Source organism: Maniola jurtina, chromosome 22 (assembly GCF_905333055.1).
Source record: "Maniola jurtina chromosome 22, ilManJurt1.1, whole genome shotgun sequence".
Lineage (NCBI taxonomy): Eukaryota > Metazoa > Arthropoda > Insecta > Lepidoptera > Nymphalidae > Maniola > Maniola jurtina.
In genome coordinates, this window is record NC_060050.1 from 3,328,814 (window position 1) to 3,356,048 (window position 27,235).

General features: G+C 40.0%; 1 protein-coding gene across 5 annotated transcripts in view; it reads right to left on the reverse strand.

The window, feature by feature from the left end:
• Positions 1–27,235, reverse strand: part of LOC123876755 (rho guanine nucleotide exchange factor 17) — a 141,768-nt gene that overhangs the window by 59,736 nt on the left and 54,797 nt on the right. For all 5 annotated transcript variants that reach the window (XM_045923103.1, XM_045923106.1, XM_045923104.1 and 2 more), the window contains exon 3: positions 25,193–27,215. In XM_045923103.1, coding sequence (XP_045779059.1) covers positions 25,193–27,215 — 2,023 coding nt within the window. The remainder of the gene's footprint in view (positions 1–25,192; positions 27,216–27,235) is intronic.

Sequence of the window (27,235 nt, forward strand, 5' to 3'; positions counted from 1 at the left end):
TACATTTGATTGGACTAATAATAATAATTATCTTTATTACAGAATACATTACATCCATTTTGTGAGTAATAAAATCAATTGCTTATGACTATGTTAGTAAGTAGGTTGTTTTATTTGTTATATATTTTATTTGACTGGAAACCCACTCATGAGACACATGAGTGTATGTGCAAACCAACCCAGTGTCTCATACTCGTAAATGGATTATCTAGTTTTTCAGACAATGTCTTCAGAATACCGTTGGAACTACCGCGGATTCTGCTCATCACTGATGCTGCTCTTTTTCTCATAATTGTGTAAAAATCGTCGGTACTAGCCTCAGCAAACATCAATGACGCACTGCAGAACCTCGGCACTCGGCAGCCCCAGCTAATGCGAATGGTAATTTTTTTCATTTCACGTTACATTGCATGTTTCGCCAGTCTGTCCGCAGCATCAGTATATCTATGCGGGGGTAAAAACCTGGAGGAAGGGGGATACATTAGGGTGTATGTAATAACGTTCATTTCTGTAATTTTTCCATCCCTTTTGCGATACAAAGTGATTTTCCGAGAACGTTCCCCTTATAGCATTTTTATGATATCTTTGACACAGCTTCTCTTTGAGTGCTTATATTTAAAAGTAAGTTATGAATGATACAGTTTTGGATAGGTGGGTACCTTACTATGTATTTATAGACCCCATAGGTCAACGTTCCAGATTTCTGGTACAAAGTAAAATGAGTAATGTTATGAGTTATGACTTTATTAAAAAAAAGTCAAAATCCCTCCCACCAGAGCAGACCAGAAAAGATTTAGAAATTGTAAATTTCCAAATAGCTCCTGACGGGAATCGAACACGGGACCTCCCACTTATAAGACCACAGCGCCTTAATTCAGCGCCAGAAAATTCGCTAAATTATATTTTTCCCAAAATATAACCAATTTATCTTGCTGCCTGCAATATGATTGAGACCCAAGACAACTTTGGAACGATTAGTATTTGTCTGTCGTCTGCACCATCTATTTTCCGAATGCAACTAAGGGCAGAAACACACAGACATAAAGCAACGCTGCGGTATGCACTCGCAGGCATTTGGACTGTAGTCGAAGGAAAGAAGGTACATAATACACAATTAATAAAGACTTGCTGATGCCCGCGACTTAGTCCGCGTGGTTTTAGGTTTTCCGAAATCCCGTTGGAACTCTGATTTCCCGGGATAAAAGTAGCCTATGTGCTAATCCAAGATAATATCTATCTCCGTTCCCAGCCAAAACCGTCTAATAGTTTTTGCGTGATTGAGTAACAAACATCCAAACATCCACACTTTCAAATTTATTACATAATACATTACTAGAGGATGCCCGCGACTTCGTCAGCGTGGATTTAGATTTTTATAGATCCCATGGGAACTGTTTGATTTTCCGGGATATAAAGTTGGCTATATCAATTATAGGGACGCAAGCAGGTAGCTTTTACCAAATTTCATACAAATCGCTTAAGCGGATGGGTTTTTGGGAATCCCGTGGGAACTATTTGATTTTCCGGGATAAAAAGTAGCCGGCTATAAGCTAACCCTGTACCAAATTTCGTCAGAATCGGTTAAACTGTAGGGCCGTAAAATGGTAGCAGACAGACAGACACAGTTTCGCATTTCTAATATTAGTATGGATTATCGCGTAACGACGACATCTGTCCTCAGCTGTAAGTCGCAACTGATACGAGTGCAGTGCACACTAGCTTTAATGCTATCTATGTCCGAGTCATTTCATCTTGGAATGCGTTAAATCTGTACATTGCAAACTTGTTCTATGACTTTAGATTGTTTACTTTGACGTCATCAGCTATTTCGGGAGCATAGTTTATTTAATACCTCCAGTTCACAAAATGTATGAGCTATTTTTAGCTGATTTACGTAGCTATTTCCGTCAGTACATCCCTGATTGATTTCGCATATTTTTATTGGCTAATATATTATGTAAATAGACCATCCGTCTTGGTGTTGTTAGCGTTCTCACATGATACGATATACGGTTTTTGAATGCCAGAACACAATACATTTCCTTTAAATATTTGTAGGTACCCTTCAATTCGAAGATAGAGTCTTTCGATATAAGAGTATACTAATAGTACCCACGCGACAGGTTGAGATGGCAATTAGGGTATACATAGTTTATAAAGCTACTATTAAGATGAACGCACACTTATCCGAACCAAACGCGTCGAACGAGTCGAACGAAACGAATTTTAGAATTCTATATATGAAATCTCATGTAACCTCGCACATTTCCTCGCGTTGAATCGTCCGAATCCGACGACGATTTCATATCGTCGTCTTAGAGTGAAAACCTCGGGAATGCATTTTTGCTCAAATTTATTTAATTGCGTTTCTAGGAAGAAAACCTCGCAACGCACATCCTGATCTGACTAATTTGTTCATTCGATACTCGTAACGCCATCTATGACATTAAATGAGAAACTCGTAAATATACTCGCTTCTGTTAGTTACAGCACGCAGTTTTTTCTTCCTCCTGAAAAGTTACTTCTTTTACACTTACGAGGTTTTCACTCTGAGCCGTCGATATACAGAATTCTAAAATTCGTTTCGTTCGACTCGTTCGGCGCGTTCGGCTCGGATAAGTGTGCGTTCACCTTTAACCAGAAGCTCGCTGCGAATTAACAAAGCTTTCGCCAGTTTCCGCCAACGTCGTAACAGCGGACATGACGTGACGGAAATCCCTCGCGCCTCCAATTTCTGCCGACCGAATTGCCTAAACTACAAAATTTGTACTACATTCAGATAAATACTATAATAATACAGTGTGCTGTTAGAACACTAACAGACAGACAGACAGACAACAAAGTGATCCTATAAGGGTTCCATTTTTCCTTTTGAGGTACGGAACCCTAAAAAAATTAAAATATCCATTTTTTCATAGCTCGCAATGTATTGCAAATAAAATATCTGTCTGAGGCTAGAGGTCAACGAACGACGCGTAAATATATGCCGCGAGATAAAGGGTGTTCACATTAGTTTTGTCGTAAGTAAATCACTTATGCAACTTACGTTAATTTATTTATTTATATTCATAAACTTTTAGAATGTACAGGGCATATTTGTTACATTCAGTGCCACAAAACTTACAAGTAATCGCGGCCTTAAATCTATGTACATAGATGTTCCAAAAATTGACTCCCAAAAAATTACAGTTTATAAAGCTACTTATTCGTTTTATTTATAGTCAAATTAACCAGAAACTCGCTTTTTCTTTTTTTTTCACTCTCGTCTGGCTTTACAAAGATTAGCCAATGTCAAGTTTGTAGTTATTTGTAACAAGTTAGTTAAACTATACAAGTATGGACCCCGTCTGTGCCAGCGCTCGCCGACATACGCACGGCACCCCCTTAGAGCGCTTTCCAGTCAGTTTTAACAAAAAAAAAATACTCCAAAATGGCAGAGCACGCCCGCCAGCTAACACCAACACAGATAAGTCCCCAGAAACTCGCTGCGAACTAACGAAGCTTTCGCCAGTTTCCGCCAACGACGTAACAACGGACATGTGACGGAAATCACTCGCGCTACCAATTTCTGCACACTGAATTGACTGAACTACAAATGCAGTAGATAACCACTGTACAGGGTGTTTGTAGAACGCTAGCAAAAATGATAGCGTTTTTGCTAGTTTTCGAAGACAGGTGATAGTAGGTACTGATGATGACTACTGATAAGTTCAGTAATCACCTAATAGATACCTAGTGTTCTTTTTTTTATAACTATATGGGCCTGCGCTTGACTGCAATCATATCAAGCAGGGGATGATCCAGCCTAAGGTGGAGCGCGCTTGCCCAGAAGGTGCCTATTCACTGTTATTTTGAAGGTACGTACCTATTATATACAGGTAGTTATTATAGCTAGCGGGAAAACCGGCCAAGTGTGATTCAGACTCGCGCACTGAGGGTTCCGTACTCGGGTATTTTTTCCAACATTTTGCACTATAAATCGAAAACTATTATGCTTAACAATAAAAATAAAATCTGTTTTAAAATGTACAGGTAAAGCCCTTTCATATTATGACACCCCACTTGGTATAGTTATCTTACTTTGAAAATTGAAACAATTTTTTTTTAATGAAGTAACCACAACTTCGCGGTTTTCAGATTTATTCCTGTATTTGTGCTATAAGATCTACCTACCTGCCAAATTTCATGATTCTAGGTCAACGGGAAGTAGGTACCCCAATAGGTTTCTTGACAGACACGACAGACGGACGGACGGACAGATAGACAGACAGACAGACAACAAAGTGATCCTACAAGGGTTCCGTTTTACCTTTTGAGGTACGGAACCCTAAAAAGTAATTTTCGTGAGGCATTCAATTAAAATTAGTAAAGTTTATATGGAATGAATGTTGCTTACAATTTAGTTAAGCTTGCTTACTTAACTGTCGGTTGGGGTGTTCATGACCCAAAAATGTTGGCACTCACTCAAACGCTCTGTGAGTAAACACTGTAGTGGACGCTTTCATGATATTTCACAAAGGCACCATTGCACTGAGTTTTGTTGTTATATCTTCCTCCCACAAAAAACGAAACTAGAATGATAACCACTCCAGATAAACGAGAAGGCATTTGACAAACCAAAGCTAAGTAAAACAATAGAATCGCTTCATTTTCATAGCTATACTTGCCTTAGCTCTGGTGGAAAATGATTCAATAAGCTAATGTATGAAAACGAAGCTATCCTTTAGTAGAATAATTCATATTACTTCCCTCGATTTATCGACCCTTGAGGGAAATGCAGGAGCGTTTGCTTACTTGATTGTCGGTTGGGGTGTTCATGACCCAAAAATGTTGGCACTCACTCAAACACTGTGAGTAAACACTGCAGTCAGTGGACGCTTTCATGGTATTTCACTGTTAGTTCATTTCAGTGCTTAAACCTCTTGATAATAAACTCGATCGATATCTAGATTATACCAATTTTATTTATATTTTCTAAAGTAGGTAAATAGGTAACAGCCAAGCTCCCCTCTTCGTAAAGGACGTATCAAAAGATGTTTGTCATAATCAACGTCATCGTCAACCGATAAACATCCACTGCTGGACATTGGTAGGTAGGTCTCTTCCACCAACCAGCGGCTCACTGCGACTCGTATGATGACGTCCATCCAGCTAGTGGGGAACTTCCAACACTGCGCTTCCCGATGCGAGGTCGCCATTCCAGCACCTTCTGAGTTCAGACCCAAACTACACTTCCAGCACCTTGGGAGTTCGGACCCCAACTACACTTCACGATGCCAGGTGGCCATTCCAGCACCTTCTGAGTTCAGACCCAAACTACACTTCCAGCACCTTGGGAGTTCGGACCCCAACTACACTTCACGATGCCAGGTGGCCATTCCAGCACCTTCTGAGTTCAGACCCAAACTACACTTCCAGCACCTTGGGAGTTCGGACCCCAACTACACTTCACGATGCCAGGTGGCCATTCCAGCACCTTCTGAGTTCAGACCCAAACTACACTTCCAGCACCTTGGGAGTTCGGACCCCAACTACACTTCACGATGCCAGGTGGCCATTCCAGCACCTTCTGAGTTCAGACCCAAACTACACTTCCAGCACCTTGGGAGTTCGGACCCCAACTACACTTCACGATGCCAGGTGGCCATTCCAGCACCTTCTGAGTTCAGACCCAAACTACACTTCCAGCACCTTGGGAGTTCGGACCCCAACTACACTTCACGATGCCAGGTGGCCATTCCAGCACCTTCTGAGTTCAGACCCAAACTACACTTCCAGCACCTTGGGAGTTCGGACCCCAACTACACTTCACGATGCCAGGTGGCCATTCCAGCACCTTCTGAGTTCAGACCCAAACTACACTTCCAGCACCTTGGGAGTTCGGACCCCAACTACACTTCACGATGCCAGGTGGCCATTCCAGCACCTTCTGAGTTCAGACCCAAACTACACTTCCAGCACCTTGGGAGTTCGGACCCCAACTACACTTCACGATGCCAGGTGGCCATTCCAGCACCTTCTGAGTTCAGACCCAAACTACACTTCCCGATGCCAGGTGGCCATTCCAGCACCTCGGGAGTTCGGACCCCAACTGCGCTTCCTGATCCGAGGTTGCCATTCCAGCACCTCGGGAGTTCGGACCCCAACTGCGCTTCCTGATGCGAGGTTGCCATTCCAGCACCTCGGGAGTTTGGACCCCAACGTCTATCGCTTTTTCGAACTATGTGCCTTGCCCATTGCCACTTCAGCATCGCAGGTAGCAGAGCTACGTCAATAACTCTAGTTCTACATCTCCTACATCTTATATTGATCTCCTCATTTCTGATTTGATCACATAGAGAAACCCCAAGCATAGCTCTTTCCATCGCTCGATGAGTGACTTTAAACTTTCTTATGAGACTAGTAACTTTCATAGTTAACGAGGTCATGTTTCTGATCCATATATTTTACTAGTATTGTTTAGAAAAGCCCTGGAATACGTTTTAACGATTTTTTAAGCTTGACCCACATTTCTACCAGATTTAACTGTCGTAAAAGAAGCTATGTAAAAATCCCATAAAATCGCGTAAAAATAGGTTATCATAATGTGTTGGATGATTTGGTACAGAAAAATAGGGGGTTAACTGCTTTTTTGACCCTTGAAAAAAGCCAGCTAGTTTTATTAAAGACCAGACAGTTCGTATAGACATCAATGAGATGGGAAATATGATTAATAGGCATAGACGTCTTTTAAAAAATATAGGTAAATAGGTAAAAGGAAAAGCTGACTGACTGACTGACTGATTTATCAACGCACAGCTCAAACTACTGGACGGACTGGGCTGAAAGGCATGCAGTATAATCGTAGACCATCCACTAAGAAAGGATTTCTGAAAATTCAAAATAAAAAGGGGTAAAATAGGGGTTGAAATTTGTATAGCCCATGCGGACGAAGTCCCGGGTATAAGCTAGTATTTGTATGAAATTAATGAAAAACGTTTAAATGAATGAGTAAAAATGTTTTTTAATCGTTTATTTTTAGGCCTCCGTACCCGAAGAGTGCCAACAGGATCCTGTATAGTAAGCCTCCGTTATTCCTTCGTCTGTCTGTACGTCCTTCCGTATGTCTATCAGTGGGCTGTACCTAACTCATGAACCGAAGTAGGTACAATCATAGATATGTAGGTACAATAGGTAAAGAGTTAAAATTTTTACAGAGTGTGTATTTCTATTGCCACTTTAACAAAAAATAATAAAAAATTCAAAATTCCCGCCCTGCAAATGAGAAAGAAGATAGTGTTATTATCTTGTACGATGGTAGTTGGAACGGTGAAAATAATACGGCCTGGCCTAGCATAAATATTGTCTTCTCCCAAGTCAATTTCTACCGAGTGTGAGGCATAGCTAAAAAATGTAAAAAAGACAAAACGAATCAAATGAATCAATTTTATTTCTATCCACTAACCCAGGGTGTCGTTTACTATCAGCGTGTGATCACTATAGTAAAATGTAATACATCATGCGGTCATCGAACGAACTGCGATTATCTTGTAAGACACAGTCTAGCAATCATATAGTTTAGAACAGCCATCTGCCATATACCTACACAGCCGTGGGTCGCCCCACCCACCTTCAGTTTGAGATCACTAATCATAAATCATTATTAATCACTAATCAGTCATCGTTCAGTCAACGAACTGCGATTAACTTGTAAAACCACAGCATAGCAATCATACAGTTTAGAACAGCCATCAACGCACTTTCAGCTTGAAAGTCATAAATCATGCAATCATGAGTCAGTGAACTGCGATTTCCTTCTCTTATATCAACGCAGCGTAGCAATCATATGTACAGTTTAGGTCAGCCATACACTGATGCGGGTTACCTAACTCTCCTTCAATACAGTAAAACAACAGCTTGGCATCACTATTGCAAATCATTCAGTCGTCAGACAATGAACTTTGATTATTATCTTATACTAGCTGATGCCCGCAGCTTCGCCCGCGTAGATTGGTCAGATCCCCTGCAGCATCAGGATTGAGGAGTTGGAATCAAATTTTTTATGAAACAATGTCGCAAAGTTCCTCTATCGATTAAAAAAGAAATGACGCAAATCGGTTCAGAAATCTCGGAGATTTCGGTGTACATAGGTAGAAAAACACAACTCCCTCCTTGAAAGTCGGTTAAAAAAGTAGCCTATGTTACACCCTGGTCAATCCACTTGTACTGGTCAATCTACTTGTATGTGAAAATCCCGTTAAAATCGGTTCAGCCGTTCCGAAGATTAGCCTTTTCAAACAGACAGACAGACAGACAAAAATTTTAAAAACGTGTGATTCAGTTATGGTATCGTTGAAATAACCATATGACCTTAATATGTGGTAGTTATTTCGAAATTACTGACAGACACTCCAATTTTATTTATTAGTAAGTATAAGTATTGGTAAGTATAGATTAGCACAGCTTAGCAATCATACGCTTATACACGCGTGTACGCTCGTACGAAATGCGTGTGTGACAAAAGGCGTGCATATACGCGATAAAAAACAACCTTGTACGCGCAAAAAAACGTTAATCTGAAATTGCGTTGCAGCCAACGCAAAAACTGCGTTTCCCGCGCTGCTCACAAAATCTCCAAAATCTTTTCACCCTGCGAAAACAGGCTGTTTCCTGTACCTACTGTACGCTTACTAAACAGTGTTATCAGCGCACAACTTGGATTACTAAGAAGCCTAAAATAGTTTTGCATTGTACCTACACTATAAATTACCTACGTTTTGACAGCTACTTGTGTTTACATTGTATTCGAGTACTTATTTCGTTTATAATATGGCGATGAGGATTGAAAGTCATGATCACAGAACTCGGGTAATGTAAAACATATATCTATTTTCTTTAGTACCTACTTTTCAATGACTCACTTAAAATTATGCAAAAATGTATAGGCCCCATATTGTAAATCTCTTCACCCCATTCTCTAAGTAAAGGTTGTTGAAGATATGGTTTTCAAAGATTGAAAATAAAAAACCATAGGCGATACTGTCATGCTAACAAAAATAATAATATTGGTCTGTTGTTTTTCTTATTTCCACATATCGATGTCGGAATAAGTGAGATACAAGTAAAATTTTCAAAATTTAAAAAACCCCCGACGCATTTTTATTAGAATTTGGCTGGACACTAATTTGTATTGTTGTTGTTGTTGTAATAACCGGTCTTATAAGAAAACTAGAAAAGTGCTTATAACTTTCAAACGGCTAAACCTATTTTCTTGGATTATAGCTAAGAACACTCTCGATCGAGCCACCTTTGTAACAAAAAAAACTAAATTAAAATCGGTTCATTAGTTTAGGAGCTATGATGCCACAGACAGATACACAGATACACACGTCAAACTTATAACACTTTTTGGATCGGGGGTTAATAATAATATTGGTCTGTTGTTTTTCCTATTTCCATATATCGTTGTCGGGATAAGTGACATAAAAATGATTTTACCTAACTAGAAAGCAAATGACTCACTCAGTAGTGTGGGCAAGCGAAAATAATTAAGTACCAGCCTCATTCATATCGCACACGTAACAGAACATAGCGACGTGAATTCTTTGGCATTGGCATTAGTGCGCCAGAAATAACTTGCGGTGATAATAAATGTGTGATTTTTTTGACTGAATTTTGAGTATTTTCGCCAGTTTCAAGCGCCAATGTCATGTCTCTTCCAGGAAAGAGTGTTTCATCTTATAGATTTGGAGGTCATTACAAAAGTAAGCATCACAGTTTATTCCGGCGCTTTTTCTACTGCTTAAGGCATGTAGGCTTTAATGCTCAAATGGAGGGAACAACAGGATAACCAACTCTTTGAGCGGTTATGCACTCATCCGATCCGAGTCCGTGAAAATACGGGTATAAAAAACTCGTAGCGAACTCTGGTATTGCTTACGCACTAATCCGATCTCTGATCCAAATCCAAGCTATTCAGTGGACATCTTTGATGTAATCAACGTCATACGTCCGATTTGAACTCGAGGCATCCGATGTAAAGGAATGGCTAGGTAATAATGAAGTGAATTATGTAAAGAATGATCATATGACTGATTCGGTTGCATTTTGGAGCTCTTAGTCAAGCAGTACACATCGTGTGATAGAGAATCTATGTCTGTTCATCATACGATTTTCTTTATAGTGATACTATCATGTACATCTGCGAATTAGCATTTTCTTAATTGTGTAAACACTGCCAACCGGCTACGTCATTACCTAAAGCATATTTACGTTAGCCATTCAGGTCCGAAAAAAAACCACACGCAAACATGTCAAACAGCTGCTAAATGTTGTGCTGAGAAGTGTTGAAAATACTTTTATTACACCGTAGTTGTACGTAGAAGTACGTCATTGTAATCTGTCGTCTCTACGGTCTAGCTGTTTTTGGTTACGGAAGTCTTAGAAAGTCATTACTAAATAGTAATGACTAACCAGACGATGCCAGGGAAAAAAGGACTAAACCTTTGAATTACATTCCTAACATTCCCCTTACCATGACTAACATTCCCCTTTCCCCTCCAATTAAGCGTAAAGCTTGTGCTAGGAGTGGGTACAGCAATAGTGCAACGGGTGGGGTTTGAATCGCCGACCTTTCGGATTTCAGTCCGCTCCTATATAACCGTTGAACTATTGAGGAAAGCGTACCTAGTGTAAGTGATGAAAGAACACGTGAACAATGTGTATATCTAATCATGAAAGAGTAAGATGCGTGATGCGTCTTCTTATTGTATAAGATAATTATAAGCTTAGATTAAAGTTAAACAACTAATTATTCCTAGACCTAGTTGGACAATACACGCTTTGTTGATAAGGCAACCGATCTAAACGTGTAACTAGACTGTTGGCACTGTTGATATGAAATAGTAATATGAAAATTGGAGCCGAATTATTTGCTATGAGATAAAATTTTATGGATTGGGTTTATCAGTTTTATGTGTATGGTAGGTACCTAATACCTAAGTATTAAAATCTTTTTAACGATATCTTATCATTAAATTAAATTAATAACTTTCTTGACACAGTCACGTTAAAAAGTACTTTTTTAATATAACATCCGTTAGGTCAATTTTTTTCGTACAAAATGTAGCCTATGATGAATCAATTGATACCTCATTCATCAAAATCGGTCCAGTAGTTTAGGCGCTACGGTGCAACACACAGAATCTGGATACAAACGTACACACATACATACACACACACATACATACACACATACATACATACATACATACATAGACGGCTAAAATCATAACCCTTCCTTTTGGCTTTGCCGCAGTCGGGTAAATAGGAGAAGGAGAAATATCTTCTGATGAGATCGTCTCTACCTAATAGGAAATGGAATCGAAAAATATTCGCATTTATATCTACGCCTTAGAAGCCCGCGATATAACGATTAACAAAATTTCCCCAAAGATAACATCACACTTCACACTAATATTATATAAAGGCGAAAGTTTGTATGTGTGTGTGTGTGTGTATGTTTGTTACTCCTTCACCAAAAAGTACTGGACAGATTTGGCTGAAATTTGGAATAGAGATAGATAATATCCTAGATTAACAGATAGGCTCCTTTTTATCCCGGAAAACCCGGATCCCGGATTTCGAAAAACCTAAATCCACGCGGGCGAAGTCGCGAGCATCGGCTAGTAATAACATAAACACTATTCATATTAGCCTCTAAACAAATCGTTTTCACTCCAGGCTTCGGGATCGCTCTTGGCAGGGCATCTCCGAACTGCATCGCCAAATGCGTCCCATTAAAAATAGCCTCGCGCCAAACGAAAACCATTCCTGATGAATTCTCATCTCTGCTGATTTAGGAAGCGCATAGACTTTAGATTGCAGTACAATCTTATACTATTTACTATTTTACTATACTTATTTTACAATATTTTTAACCCCCGACCCAAAAAAGAGGTGTGTATCTGTCTGTCGCATCGGAGCTCCTAAACTAATGAACCGATTTTAATTTCAGTTTTTTTGTTTGTTTGAAAGGTTGCTTGATTGAGAGTGTTCTTAGCTATAATTAAATAATATCGGTTCAGCCGTTTGAAAGTTATCAGCTCTTTTCTAGTTACTGTAACCTTCACTTGTCGGGGGTGTTATAAATTATTAACTTGTATAATATTTGAATTAAAATTAAGCATTCCAGAATAAAAAGATGATATCACAAATTACAATGTACCTATAAGAAGTTATAAAAGTAGGTTTCGTATGAAGGTACCTGCTATAAAGCAACCGTTAGATTATAAAACCTAATTTAGACATTGATATTCTACAAGTAATATCACCAATCTTTACGACCGTCTACGAGTAAGGCAGTCGGAAAGATTTATTGCATATGGACAAAAAGTTAACTCAAACCACTTATACTTGGCAATAAATTTCTATATTGGCAACGCCATGCTATAATAGGTAGCTGGTAGCTATCAATCAAATATTAAACATAGTATCCTAGTTGAAACTCCATCTTGGATGAAAAGCGATAAAAAATCGGCCAAGTGTGAGTCAGATCTGCTCACAAAGGGCTCCATGCGATCGTACAGGAAATAAAACTTTTTAATTTTTTTAATATTCATGACGGCCATTTTGAATTTTTCATTATTTTTAGGGTTCCGTACTTCAAATGGGAAAAAGGAAACCTTATAGAATCACTTTGTTGTCGCTCTGTCCATCCGTCAAGAAAACCTAGAGGGTACTTACGTTGGAAAAATCCAAAAACTGTGAATTTGTGTTTATATCACAAAACATAAAAGTGTGGCACAGCGTAAGTATATCTTGTACGATGTTCCATCCCTTCGTCTGCGAATCCGACTCGCACTTGACGATTTTTGTTATAGCGGCAATAGACCCACATTCTGTGAAAGCTTCAACTCTCCACCTATTACGGTTCAAGAGATACAGCACGTTGACAGATAGACGGACGGACGGATGATAGTGGAGGCTTAGCAATAGGTTGCTACGCTTCGGGTACGGACCCCTAAAAATAAAGTCTTGTCGGATGTCTGCGCGCTATCATCCCACACTGTTATAAATAAATCAACAGGTGTCTAATCTTGGACTAAATTAATAAACGTCAATAAACCCTAAAGCGACATCTGTCTGTCGGTGGGTGCATTAAGAGAATTATACTTCGCGCCTGCGTAGCGATCGTTTAGAAGAGAAATGATACGTGACTTCGGGTTATAATAATTGCTAATGGACGGTAGTTTGCACTACCCCGAATTTAGGGTCGATTCACGAACCAACCATCTAAAAATCTAGTACACAGTTATTTGACTTTTATTTTCACAATGTAGGTAGACCGTATACTACCGAGAAAAGTCCGGCCAAGTGCGAGTCAGACTCGCGCACCGAGGGCGGAACCCTCAGTGCGCGAGTCCGACTCGCACTTGGCCGGTTTTTTTTTTGTTACAACTATTTAAGTAATTGTGATGAATGCGAGGGGCAGGCAGGACATGACGTTGTGTAAAGCACGAACATGTAGAGCCATGGAACACAAAAGAGCCACCAAAAAGTTGAAAAAGACCTAGGTCAGTGGATTGACGGAACTTGAGCTATTGAGACCTAATAATTCCAAAGACCATGCAAGTACTCGTAACTCCCAAAGCAAGCGGCCACACGTCGAATCTAGCAATTAGTGTGATATTTGGCAACCGGCCAGCGACTTCCGTCCGTTATGAAAAAACCATTTCTGCGCTATCGACATTGCCAGTAACGAAAATAGGCGACAAATTATCGTATTTATCTCGAAAACTATTTACGTATACATTAAAAATACGTAACATGGAAACTATGAATCATAAGGCTTACCTACCTACAAAGGCGTTCTAAGTCCCCCTTTGTAAGTACAGAAATAGAACAGGATAGAAATATTTTTTATTCAAATAAACTTTTACAGTACTTTTGAATCGTCAAACGCCTACCACTGACTGGTTCAAATGCCTTTCCTATCGAGGACTAGCAAGAAACTCGGCGAGTGCTCTATTCAATAAAGCGACGACCGAATGCATCAGCACGGTAAAACATCGTATACTGAAAGCGAATGAGGTTGAATGTATGAATGAATGTGTGTGTGTGTGTGTTACTGTGCACCACAAAATTAATAAGTACAGAAAAAAACACATACAAAGCAAAACAGTTTCCTAATATCTAACAAAGAACTGTATGAAGCATGAAGCGCTATATACTTCGGAGCTGAAAGAACAGAACTAAAATTTTCTAGCTATAATAATATTGGTACCTTCAGAGTGAATAGCCTGTAGCCACCTTCTAGGCAGGCTATAAGGTTATATCATCTCCTACTACTTATTTGATATGATTGCAATCCAGCGCAAAGCTATATTGTTATTATTAACAAGTGTAAATTAATAATTTATAACACCCCCGAAAAGTGAAGGTTACAGTAACTAGAAAAGAGATGATAACTTTCAAACGGCTGAACCGATTTTCTTGGATTAAGTATAGCTAAGAATACTCTCGATCAAGTCACCTTTCAAACAAAAAAAAACTAAATAAAAATCGGTTCATTAGTTTAGGAGCTACGATGCCACAGACAGATACACAGATACACACGTCAAACTTATAACACCCCTCTTTTTGGGTCGGGGGTTCAAAATATAGTTTTCAAATAACATTGTGGAAAGTGGCATGCATTTATAGGCCGATTGGTTACTCTAAGGCCGATTCTAAGACAGAGACTTTTAATTTGGTAGGTCTACTTCTATACTTACCTTGATGCCTTAGTTAGACACATAGATTTGAGATAAAATACATAATTTTAGTTGCCTAATTTACATCTATAAAACAAACAAAAAAATGTTTTTTTCTTTCTCGTTTTCAAAATCGACACTTTAGAATTTCTTTTTCCAAAGATTTGAAAAAAAAATTACAAATCCGACTGCTGAACCGACTCAATTAATTTGCGTCACTGTCTATCCAAAGATCACAGAATGTTTGTATTTTTCTAGACTTTATTTATAGGTCGTTAGATGACCCATATACTCTGTAAATAAACATAGTTCCATGCAGTTGGATCACTATTATTTTTATTTTCGCCAATATTTTTGTAACACTCCGCAAATCGTAAACGTCATAGTTTACGTGCGAAATGAATTAGTCTTATACTGGCTTCCCACGGTGCGCGATTCTGCGGATTATCACGCACGGCCGACGACCACGGACAGCCCCGCACCGCGCACACGACTCGAATGACGACGACGACGTGTCTGTGCTACCACGGACTACGTATTTGCGATGTTGCGTAGATGCGGGCTGATCCGTGTCCGTCCGCAATATCACGCACCGTGGGAAGCCGGTATTAGACTAGAGACAAATATCTAGTGTAATACCACGAGCGGAAAAATTAGGTTACTTGAACTAATTATTTACTTACTTACTAATTTATTATATTATGGTACATCCATGGTCTAGAATCTAGATTTACGTACATATCTACTTAATCAAGTTGCATTATTTTGTTGCGCAATTATTTCCTACAATGTCGCAAGTATTGCATAGTCTATAGTTTTCGAAATCCATAATTGATTTAGATTATATCGATTTGAATTTAATTTCGGTAAACGAGCGTTTTTAGCGGTAAAAAATCGATCGTCATTACTCGCGTCCAAGCGGCAAACCGCAATATCGCTGGCGGCGCCGTTTTTTATTATTTTAACTTTTGGCGCCAATTAGTACCTACTTATTTACCTAATATTTAATTAGAATCTGTGTGACCGAGAAAAAATAATTAAAATAAATATTTTATGTTAAACATTGACTTTGCAATATTTCACTATAAGTACAGTTTTAAATAGAAATACATACCTATATCAAATCATGATTCTTATTTAGTAAATTAGTAAAATACGGCAGAAAATTCATAGATTTTAGGTACCTACCTACTTAATATAATATAAGTGTGAAATAAAATAAATGTGAAAAGGATGTTTGTTATTTCTTCGCCTAAATGGGATGCTATAAGGACAGTTTTACGATGTACTATTATAGTATTATTGTGCTTAACAGATTTGCTCACGGATTTAAGTTGCTTAAAAATCCTTGGGAACTCTTCGATTTTCCGCCACAAAAATAGTCCATCCCCGATATGCAAGCTACCTATCTCTATACCAAATTCCATCAAAATTTGTTTAACGGATGGGCCGAGAAAGGCTAGCAGACAGGCGAATAAGAAGAAAGATTAATGAATTAGTCAAATCTGCATGCCGACAAAATGTAAACAAAAAAAAATGAAACACGAGTCATGTGCATAATTAACATCGGTAGCGCCACATGCACATGTCTAAATATAAAATGACATGTGATTAATTATTCGACCGACGCAAGAAATCGTAATTATCGCAATGCATACCGGACGAAATTCACTTAGTGGTAGAATTGATTTGTCGGACTTTCTGAGAGTCTGAAATCATATTCTAAAACCTGCTAAAACCAGATGATGACTAGTTTTTTTTTTATCCTGTGGGAACTCAGATTTTTCGGAATAAAAGAAATTAGTCTATGCCCATCTATTAAGAGGGCTCTCTCCGTCACTCGTTTCATACAATCGTAGTTCCAATTTCATTTGAATATTAAGCAACCAAAGTTCAGAAATTTTGCAGACATATTCTAGAAACTAATATCTATGTCTGTGGTTTTCCAGGTTTCTGTTAAAATATTCGGTTTCAAAGTTACGCGGTCTTAAAAATTTTCATACAAATCTTTGAGCCCCTGTAATTTTAAAACTACATATTTTTAGAAAAATCTAAAACACCACAGACACAGATATTAGTTTCTAGAATATGTCTGCAAAATTTCATGGACTTTGGTTGCTTAATATTCAAATGAAATTGGAACTACGATTGTATGAAACGAGTGACGGAGAGAGCCCTGTTAAGACTCGGTTAAACGGAAAAGCCGTGAAAAGGTAGCAGACAGACGAAACGCACAACTTTTCATTACACTACAGCAAGCACGAAAAAGGCTAGATGCTTGATACAAGAGGCGCCAGTACCGTGGAGGTTTCAATAAGACTGTGAAGGAGGTTTGACTTCAAGAAGATCATATATATATGGCTCATTGATGTAGTAAATAATAATTCTTATAATAGTAAAGACTGTAAAAACGAACCACGTTTCTAAACGTTCCATTGTGTGATATTTTTAATAGAAAGAACTTAGTGTAAATTAAAAATTTATAACACCCTCGACAAGTGAAGGTTACAGTAACTAGAAAAGAGAATTGATTACTTTCAAACGGCTGAACCGATTTTCTTGGATTATAGCTAAGAACACTCTCGATCCAGCACCCTTTTAAACAAAAAAAAAAACTAAATTAAAATCGGTTCATTCGTTTAGGAGCTACGATGCCACAGACAGATACACAGATACACACGTCAAACTTATAACACCCCTGTTTTTGGGTCGGGGGTTAAAAAGTACGCCAACCATTGATTTTCGTCACGTTCGAATTATTTTCAACTTGTACTTTGCACGCTAGCGAGTAAAATTACCACTTTCCACGCAGATTTCAAAGGGCAAACGAATCCTTTCCGAGCGAGTGAGATAAAAAAAATGTTGTTTAATTAAAAATTCGACTATTTAATTGAAATGGGCAATATTCATATTTACAGTGTGATGTAACAGGAATAAATACAGACGCAGTGCAACGCCACTGACCCATTTCGCGCATGACTCACTGTGAAGGGTTACGAATAAATATAGTTCAGGTATATACCCATTGTTTTGTTTTCCTCGCGTTTAAAACTGTTGTTATTCTTTACTAACTGACTGACAGAAAGTATTATATTACTATGTGTCAGTCAGTCATTCGTACATTAACTGTCATCAATTCTACTGTTGAAAAAAGACTTGAAAAAAAAACAATCCATATTATTAACATGATAAATGTGAAAATATGTCTTTCTCTTATCTTTTCACGGTCCATCCGCTGATTTTGATGACAGCCACAGAGATAGCTTGCAGCTCGAAGAATATACTATTCTATTCTATAATAGGCTACTTTTATCTCGAAAAATCGTAGAGTTCCCAGGGGATTTTCAAAATCATAAATCCACGCGGACGGAATAGTCGAAATAGCGGATGAATCTAATCGAGTAATCTATACTAATAAATAAAATTGAAATGACTATCTGTTTGAACGGGCTAATCTTCGGAATAGCTGAACCTATTTTGACGGAACTTTCACAGACAAGTAGGGGATTAACCAAGGAGTAACATTGGCTACTTTTTTCTACCTATGCACGATATCTCCAAGATTTCTGAACTAATTTGCGTAATTTTTTTTTATCGATAGAGGATATCGACATTGTTCCATAAAAATTTGGATTCCAACTCCTCAATCCTGATGCTGCAGGGGTTCTAACCAATCAACGCATGTGAAGCTGCGGGCATAATTTAGTAGATTTATTAAACTTATATTAACAACTGTAGCCCATTTGTAACTTAATAAAGCAACAAATAGGTACTTTATTTGTTCAAAGTAATCTTATTGATCCCCCGTTTACCCGTAGTCAGTTTATCGAGCATCCAATATGTCACAAGAACAATACTGTGCGGATATTGGATACGATAATGGGTGCGATAGGTGACAGGTCTTTACTTTGTCATCCTTTGCTTTTGTTTCCCATCTCATCTGACTGGCGACATGCAGACGTAGGCGACGTAGTTCAGAGCAGTGCAGAGCAGAGAGAAACATGTACAGTGTACACCTCAGAGTTCTCCATAATGTTCTCAAAGGTGTGTGAAGTCTGTCAATCCTACGAACAAATTCCTGAAAGGCCGGCAGTGCATCGGCGGTACTTCTGGTGCTGCAAATGTTCATGGGCGGCGGTAATCACATCAGGTGACTGTTCGTTTGCTCGTTATTTTGTACTAGCTGATGCCCGCGACTTCGTTCGCGTGGATGTAGGTTTTTTAAAAATCCCGTGGGAACTCTTAGATTTTCCGGGATAAAAAGTAGCCTATGTGCTAATCCAGAGTATAATCTATCTCCATTCTAAATTTCAGCCCAATCCGTCCACTAGTTTTTGCGTGAAGGAGTAACAAACATACACACACATACACACACATACACACACATACAAACTTTCGCCTTTATAATATTAGTGTGACTAGCTGATGCCCGCGACTTCGTTCGCGTGGATGTAGGTTTTTAAAAATCCCGTGGGAACTCTTAGATTTTCCGGGATAAAAAGTAGCCTATGTGCTAATCCAGAGTACCTATAATCTATCTCCATTCTAAATTTCAGCCCAATCCGTCCAGTAGTTTTTGCGTGAAGGAGTAACAAACATACACACACACACACACACACACACACACACACACACACACACACACATACATACAAACTTTCGCCTTTATAATATTAGTGTGAAGTGTGATTTAAAAAAAAATATGTAGAAAAGTAGAGCAGCGTTATTATAAATACGCAGTACCTACTGCAGTATCAAACAAAGCCGTCATCGATCGCAACTTCAGTAATGGACGCGCGTCTATTCTTCCCGAACTTATTGTTCCATGGGAACTCGGACGGGTGCTTCATACAGGCAAATGTTGGAGTTCTCACTGATACCTATCTAGTATCTACCTACTAGTGAGTAGTGACTGACACCTACTTACTCGTGAGTTATAGTCACTGTTTTTCGACGTGACAACGTCTTATAATTCGATAGAGCCGGCTGCACGCACGAAAAAACATGACTCATGCGGCGTTACCTCGCTCTGAGGCGTTCCATGTAAGGCTTGAAGTGCAAGCGAGAGCGCGGAATTAGCGACAAAGAAGCACAATCGGCACGTTCAACTATCGTCAGTAAACCGACTTTACAGACAACCAATTTTTTTTTAAAGAATATTAGCCATTTTAATCATGACTAACATCCCCCTTTCCCCTCCAACTAAGCGTAAAGCTTGAGCTAGGAGTGGGTACGACGATAGTGCAGCGGGTGGGGATTGAACCTCCAACCTTTCGCCAACCAATAGGTTCACACCGCTCCTATAACCGCTGAGCTATTGAAGCTTACCCTCATTGCCCAACTAGTACATAATTATTATCTGCCTACTAGATACAGTAACCAGGACGCTAGCAAAAACGAAGACAGATTGTACTAATGATTACTGATAAAACTACGAAAAAATATTATAAAAATCCTGTATTTTTAAAGGTTCAGAATATATTGCAAATAAAACATCTGATTGACGCTAGAGGTCAACGAACGTTCCATAAATAGGTCGTAGTCATTGCCGCGTCGTAGGTGGGGCATTGACGCGAGTTTTGTACGTTATACAATGCGGGTTGGAAAAATACTAAATCACTAAAACCACAAGATATGGCAAATGGTTATTGGCATTGGATTGTGTTAAGGTAGTATAACAATAACGCTAAGTTTTTGCTAGCGGGTGTATAAAAAACCCGATGCCCGCGACTTCTCCCGCGTGGATTTAGGTCTTCCGAAATCCCGTGGGAACCCTTTGATTTTCCGGGATAAAAAGTAGCCTATGTCCTAATCCAGGATATTATCTATCTCAAATCCGGCCAGTAGTTTTTGCGTGAAGGAGTAACAACACATACACATACACACACACACACACACACACATACACACAAACTTTCGCCTTTAAATTATTAGTGTGAAGTGTGATAGTGTGAAGTGTGATGGGCTCCAATAATAGGTACTTGAAATGTAAATGGTTGGTAAACGTTACACAATACATTGTTACAAAAATAATAAATAATTAAGGTAGATAAGTATGCAACGCAACAATGACCAAATATTGACTTTTTTACTTTCATGTTTTAATTAAAAGGGAAAGTAACAGGAAAAATGATTGCATTCAATTAATCAATATTACAAGTGCGATTTGTTAAAGGTGACAATTAAAAGGTAGGTTTATTATCAGAAAAGTGCTACTGGTTTTATAATGACCCGGTTTTTATTGAGTTGCATTTATTAGGGTTCCGTAGGCAAAGGGTGCCAACGGGACCCTATTAGATACTAAGACTCCGCTGCCCGTCCGTCCGTGTGTACGTCTGTTTGTCAGCGAGCTGTATCTTTTGAACCGTTAGGTACAGAGCAGAAGTTTCCACAGAATGTGTATATTTTCTATTGCCGCGATGACAACAAATAATAATAAACATTTCAAAATGGCCACCGTGAAAATTAAAAATAAATAAAAAGTGTTATTTCTTGTACGGAACCTTTTGTATGTAAGTTTGACTCGCACTTGACCGATTTTTGTCAAGTTAACATTTTTGTAATGTTACGCAAGGTAGCAAGGTACTGTAAACAATGAAATGTACGCTTTCTGAGTTTGACCCGTGGTTTTGACCATAATTTTTAGCCATTTATTTGAAAGTTTAAAAAAGCGATGATAGCCTAGTGGTTAAAACGTCTATCTCGTATTCGGGGTTTGAACCCGGGGACGCACCTCTAACTTTTCGGAGGTTTTCTTACTCAGATACAGTAAGTTAGCCCTTTACTGCAATCTCACTTGGTGGTAAGTGATGATGCAGTCTAAGATGGATCGAGCTAACCTGGAAGGGGTATGGCAGTTTTTATCAAACCCATACCCCTTTGGTTTCTACACGGTGAACTAAGGTCAAAACCCTTCTCATTCTAAGACGGGACTCGTTCTCAGTAATGGGCCGGTGCGATGGATTCAGATCAATGGCGAGCAGTTCTGTTCATAGAGGCATAATTAAACTGCTTGTCTACTTGAAATGGCTTTACATATACATTTTTCACTATCACCAATCATGCATAGAGATGTGTGTTTCCTACCAATTACAATGAGGAATATACAAATACTCACTCAATACAAACGTAGTTCGTCTCTCATTGGAATACTAACCAATCATACTAAATGGAATTTTGTAGAAACGTTCCGGGGACTAATATCTATGCCTGTGGTTTTCCAGATTTCCGTTAAAATATTCGGTTTCAATGTTACGCGGTCTTAAAAATTCACATACAAATCTTTGAGCCGCTGTAATTTTAAAACTACATATTTTTACAAAAATCTAAAGCACCACAGGCACAGATATTAGTTTCTAGAATATGTCTGCAAAATATCATGGACTTTGGTTACTTAATATTCAAATGAAATTGGGGCTACAATTGTATGGGGTAAGTGACGGAGAGAGCCCAGTTAAATCAAGAGTGAATTGGCATTTTCTAGGTAAACGCGTCCCATCTTAGGCCACATCATTACTTTCCATCAGGTGTTATTGTGGTCAAGCGCTTGCCTATAGTGAAAAATAATAGCACTAGTTTCAAATCCCGTGCACGCCACTTGTGGAGATAATGTGACACCAGTAAATACCTACTGGGGTCTGGGAAGTTAGCACGGAAGTTGTGAAGCTAAAATAGAACTGATTCTGCAGTTTCTCGGATTCGTGTAGAAAACCGTGAATTTGTGGTTACATCACAATTTTTTTTAAATTCATAAAAGTTTTTATTTATCTTGTAAAATGTCGAACTGATACCCGAGTACGGAAGGAACCGTCAATGTGCGAGTCTGACTCGCACTTGGCCGGTTTTTATTCTAAAAAATCAAAGAGCTCCTACGGGATTCTTAAAGGCCCATCCGTTTGAACGATTTCTATGAAATTAGGTGCAGTTTCAGTACGAATAAGTATCTGTTAATAACCGCAGACACCCTTAAAATGTAATGTTTCGTGAACAGCTGTTGCATGATTCATACGACATTGGCCTGCCTGAGATGCTGGGGAAGACGAGTATAACGTATTTAAACATCCGACCATGAATTTGATCTCGGATTAAGTGAATCCGTAAACGAAATCTTTTAAATATTTCTCGTATACTATCATTCCAATATTTTAAATAAGAGATTGTGTTTGTTTGTTGGTTTGTCCTTCAATCACACCGCAATGGAGCAACGGATCGGTGTCATTTTTTGCATGGTTGTAGTTGAGGATCTGGAGAGTAACTACGACCACTTTTTATCCCGAAAATTCAAAGAACTCTCACGTCATTTTTAAAAACCTAAATCCATACTATATCCATACTAATATTATAAATGCGAAAGTGTGTCTGTCTGTCTGCTACCTTTTTAAGGCTCAACAGTTTAAACGATTCTGACGGGTACAGGGTTAGCTTATTTCCCGGGGACGGACATAGGCTACTTTTTATCCCGGAAAATCAAAGCGTTCCCACGGGATTTCTAAAGATAATATAATACTAACTGACTGCTGGATAAGACTGCTTAACCGATTTGTATGAAATTTGGTACCGAGGTAGCTTGCGTCCCTGAAATTAACATAGGCAACTTTTTATCCCGAAAAATCAAACAGTTCCTACGGGATCTTTAAAAATCTAAATCCACGCGAAAGAAGTCGCGGGCATCCTCTAGTCTTATATAAAGATCTTTACAAGGTCCAGTAACATTGAAATCGTTGCTAAGTGAGAAATGCATTAAGATTTCTATAAAAAACCAAGTTCTTGAATTCACAGACATCTTCATTTAAAAATTATTGATGGTAAATTAAATGTTAAAGAATTAGTAAAACGAAATTAAGTATATTAAAAAGAAACTGACTGACTGACATATTTTATCAACATAAAACTCAAACTGCTGGGTCTAAAAACTTTAGATTTTCTATGTAGGTCCTCTCCATAGCATTGGCCCGCAATAAGAAAGCATTTTTGGAAATTCAAACCGAACGAAGTCTACTCTGACTTCGTTCAGCTGTTAAAAAACAAAAGTGCATACGTAGGTAAGTGCATACGTAGGTAATGACTAAGAAAATAAATTCACTAAAGCCAATAATACAAACGCATCTGTATTCTGTTTTCCGCAAAGATAAACATTATAACACGATTCTTAATTCAGTTTCCAAATATTCCCGTTGAGAGTAGGAACATAGATCGCAAGAGTAGCGTAGGTGACTTTAAAATTGCAACGATAATATTTGCTTCAGCGAATTCATATATTAATTATTATTCACAATGGTGAATATGATTCAGGAAACGTGCTAACAGTACATATATACAGTACTAGAGGATGCCCGCGGCTTCGCCCGCCTGGATTTCGGTTTTTTAAAATCCCGCAGGAACTCTTTGATTTTCCGGGATAAAAAGTAGCCTATGTCCTTTCCCGGAATGTAGCCCATGTCTGTACCATATTTCATCAAAATCGGTTCAGCGGTTGGGCCGTGAAAACGTAGCAGACAGACAGACAGACACACTTTCGCATTTATAATATTAGTATGGATGGATAAAGAGAGCTGTGGTACATATATGATTCAGTAGACGTGCTACTATAATGATAACATAACATAATAATCGATATTAATTTAGCCTGTATGTTAAGTTTAACAAAGTTTGTGTTCTTTGTATCAAAGAATGCTGCAGCTACGTCTTTGGAACCATCAGTAAAAAGGTAATAGTAATGGAACATGGAACAGCATGCTTGCCTTTCCAGCATCCGAGAAGGCAAAAATGCAATACAAATTAGTATTAAGAGGGCCTAAGGCGTAGAGAGGATATTTTTGAACCCCTATAAATAAATTTAATTGAAAAAACATAACATAATAGCAGAAAAAGAGCTGAGTGGCCATACATTAATAACTCGAAGTAGACTTGACTGACTGCTTGAAGCTGCGACTGCATAGCGAACTACAATTTTCCTTTCATTGCCATCTACGAGACCGCTCGAGCAGTTGATTCCAATTGCAGTGAATTGTCCTATGCTTTAGCAGTTGACAAATCCAACTGCAGTCAAATGCTCGAGCAGTCGAGATTCAACGATCAATTGCGAGTGTTTTGTATGGCCATTGGCCACTCTAAAAAAGGTAATGTCAGTAACATCACCGCACGCCATGCTTGGTGCGTTAAGTCAATTCAAACACAGACATGAACCCCTTCCAAACATTAATCTTTGACTACATTATTACTATCAATTGAGATCACAGTATATAAAAAGCGAATTGTCATCGAATCATACAAAATTGTAGTAATTTACTTTCTCAAGTATGATCAAAACATCACAAGCAACCAATGCGACGTGTTATCGGGTATTTATAGTCTGTTCTGGTCATAGAATACTACGAATTATTTTTACTACACAAACGTCGCATGAATTGAACTGGTACGCTAAAAGTAATTGCGGGTAGTTAAGTATACTAGGTACTCACATTATGCTGATGTAGAGTCAGTATCACGTTGTCGAAGGTGGCAGAATTTGACAGAGCTTCAGAACTGCCTCGCAGAAGTTCAGCCAACAAGTCAGTACCCGACTTGACTCCTGCCAATTTCGAAGGTGACGAGGTAGCTCTTACATGCGTTACTCCTTTTGGTCTATTACTAGCGTTCGGCAAAGCACCGGTGCTTACTTTTCGACTAGGTACGGTTGCGTCCGAAAAACTTCGCCGACCCACTTCGACCGATCGACTTGTAGGAGCTTCTAAAGTCCTTCCAAAAGGACTTCTATAAAACTGCCGTCTTGGTTCAACATCTGATGTGTCCGACGGGCTATAAGGAGAAGGAGAAGCGGTTCGATCTCGTGAGCAAGAATCGCTCTCCGCTTCTGACGGAGAGTCCCCACGAGATGTAACGCCATACTTTCTTCTCACACGGTACGTATCTTCGTCTCTTTCATCTGAACTTTGATGGGAAAATCTCGCCCGTCTATTCCTCAACTCTTCTGACCTTGGCCACATAGGCATTGTACCTTCACAAGGACTCGGAGGTCCGTTCGTACAAGAGTCGTCAGATTTATCTCCGAGCAAGGAAGACGTTCTGGCTTCAGCTGATAAACGCATATCTGAAAGAGACGCGTCACTGCTTTCTCGCTTCGATCCATTTATTGAAGAAGTGGGAGGGTCTTCTTCACCTCCATCATCGCTCGCGGTTGTTATGTAGATACCTTTTCTCCTTTTTGTCTTATCGAGCGGTCGTCGTCTTTCTCTAACACTTATCGGGGCCGGTGAGCACGGGTTCTGAACCGCTGCTAGCAAATGTGCAACTTGCTCACTCGTTATAGTCTCGTCTTCTTTATCCCTATCTAAAGATCCATCAGATGCTACATCCGAACGCTGAGCTTCTTCAGGTAGATCGTTCGACCACTGTTTCACTATACACTCATAAACAGGCACAGGTATAGGAATTGAATCGTCAAAATCACTTAGCGATTCCTTACGAGGCGGAAAGTTTACACATTCACAGTCGACATTCACACAAACGTTAGAGGGTGGGGCTGGGAGGGGAGGGAACGCGAAAGGCTGAGCGGGTTCGAGGGGCGAGGTTCCTTCACTGTGCGCCTGCGCACTGTCAGCTTGTGAACCGTCACTTTCTTCGCGAAGTTCGTGTAAAACTCGCGGCGGCATCAACGCGGGCAGACTGCCGCCGCCATCGACCGAGCTCTCCTCCCGCACAGGAGGCACGCGTCGCGGCAGCGGATGTGTTAACGACCGCCCACTCAGCTGTTTGTGCACTGACTCCGGGGGCGAGCTGCGCGGAGCCGGCGACGCGTTCACGATCAGGCCTTCGTCCGAGCCCACGGCGGAGTCCACGGACGCGACAGACCCGCCTTCGGTCACATGTTCCTCTGTCACAGTCGTCGTAATGTCGTCGCGACCTGGCGGCGATTCGACCTCATCTTTTCTCTTTATTCGTTTTCCAAAGTCGAAAATGGACGGTTGCTTTCCGCGGTAGTATTTCTCCTGCGCGAAATCGCCCTGCGAGAAGGACGCGCTTCGGTACGGTATAGTCTTTTGGGCGTAGGAGCCGACGATGGACCGCGGTTCGACGCGGACTAGAGTGATCTGGTCGGCGTCGAACTCGTCGCAGCGGTCGACGGACACGCCGCGCACGGGACTGTGGCGGTGGCGCGTGCGCGGCGGCGGCACGGGCGGCAGCACGGGCGCCGAGTGCGGCGGTGGCGGCGGCGGCGGTGGCGGCGGCGGCGTGGCGCTGTGCGTGCGCGGCTTGAGGCGCTCGGTGAGGTCGCGCAGCAGCTGGTGGCGCGAGGCCCTCGCCTCGTCGCGCGAGCCGCGGCCCAGGCGGCGCTGGAAGCGCTCCAGCGTGCGGCGGTCGGGCTTGGCGCGGCCGAGGCACGCCGCCACCGCCTCCTCGGAGCAGCAGCGGCAGGGACAGGCGCGCGGCGGCGGGACGCGGCGGACCGTGTAGCGCACCGCACCCAGCGTCACGTACGGCGACCTGCGCACACGCCGATATAT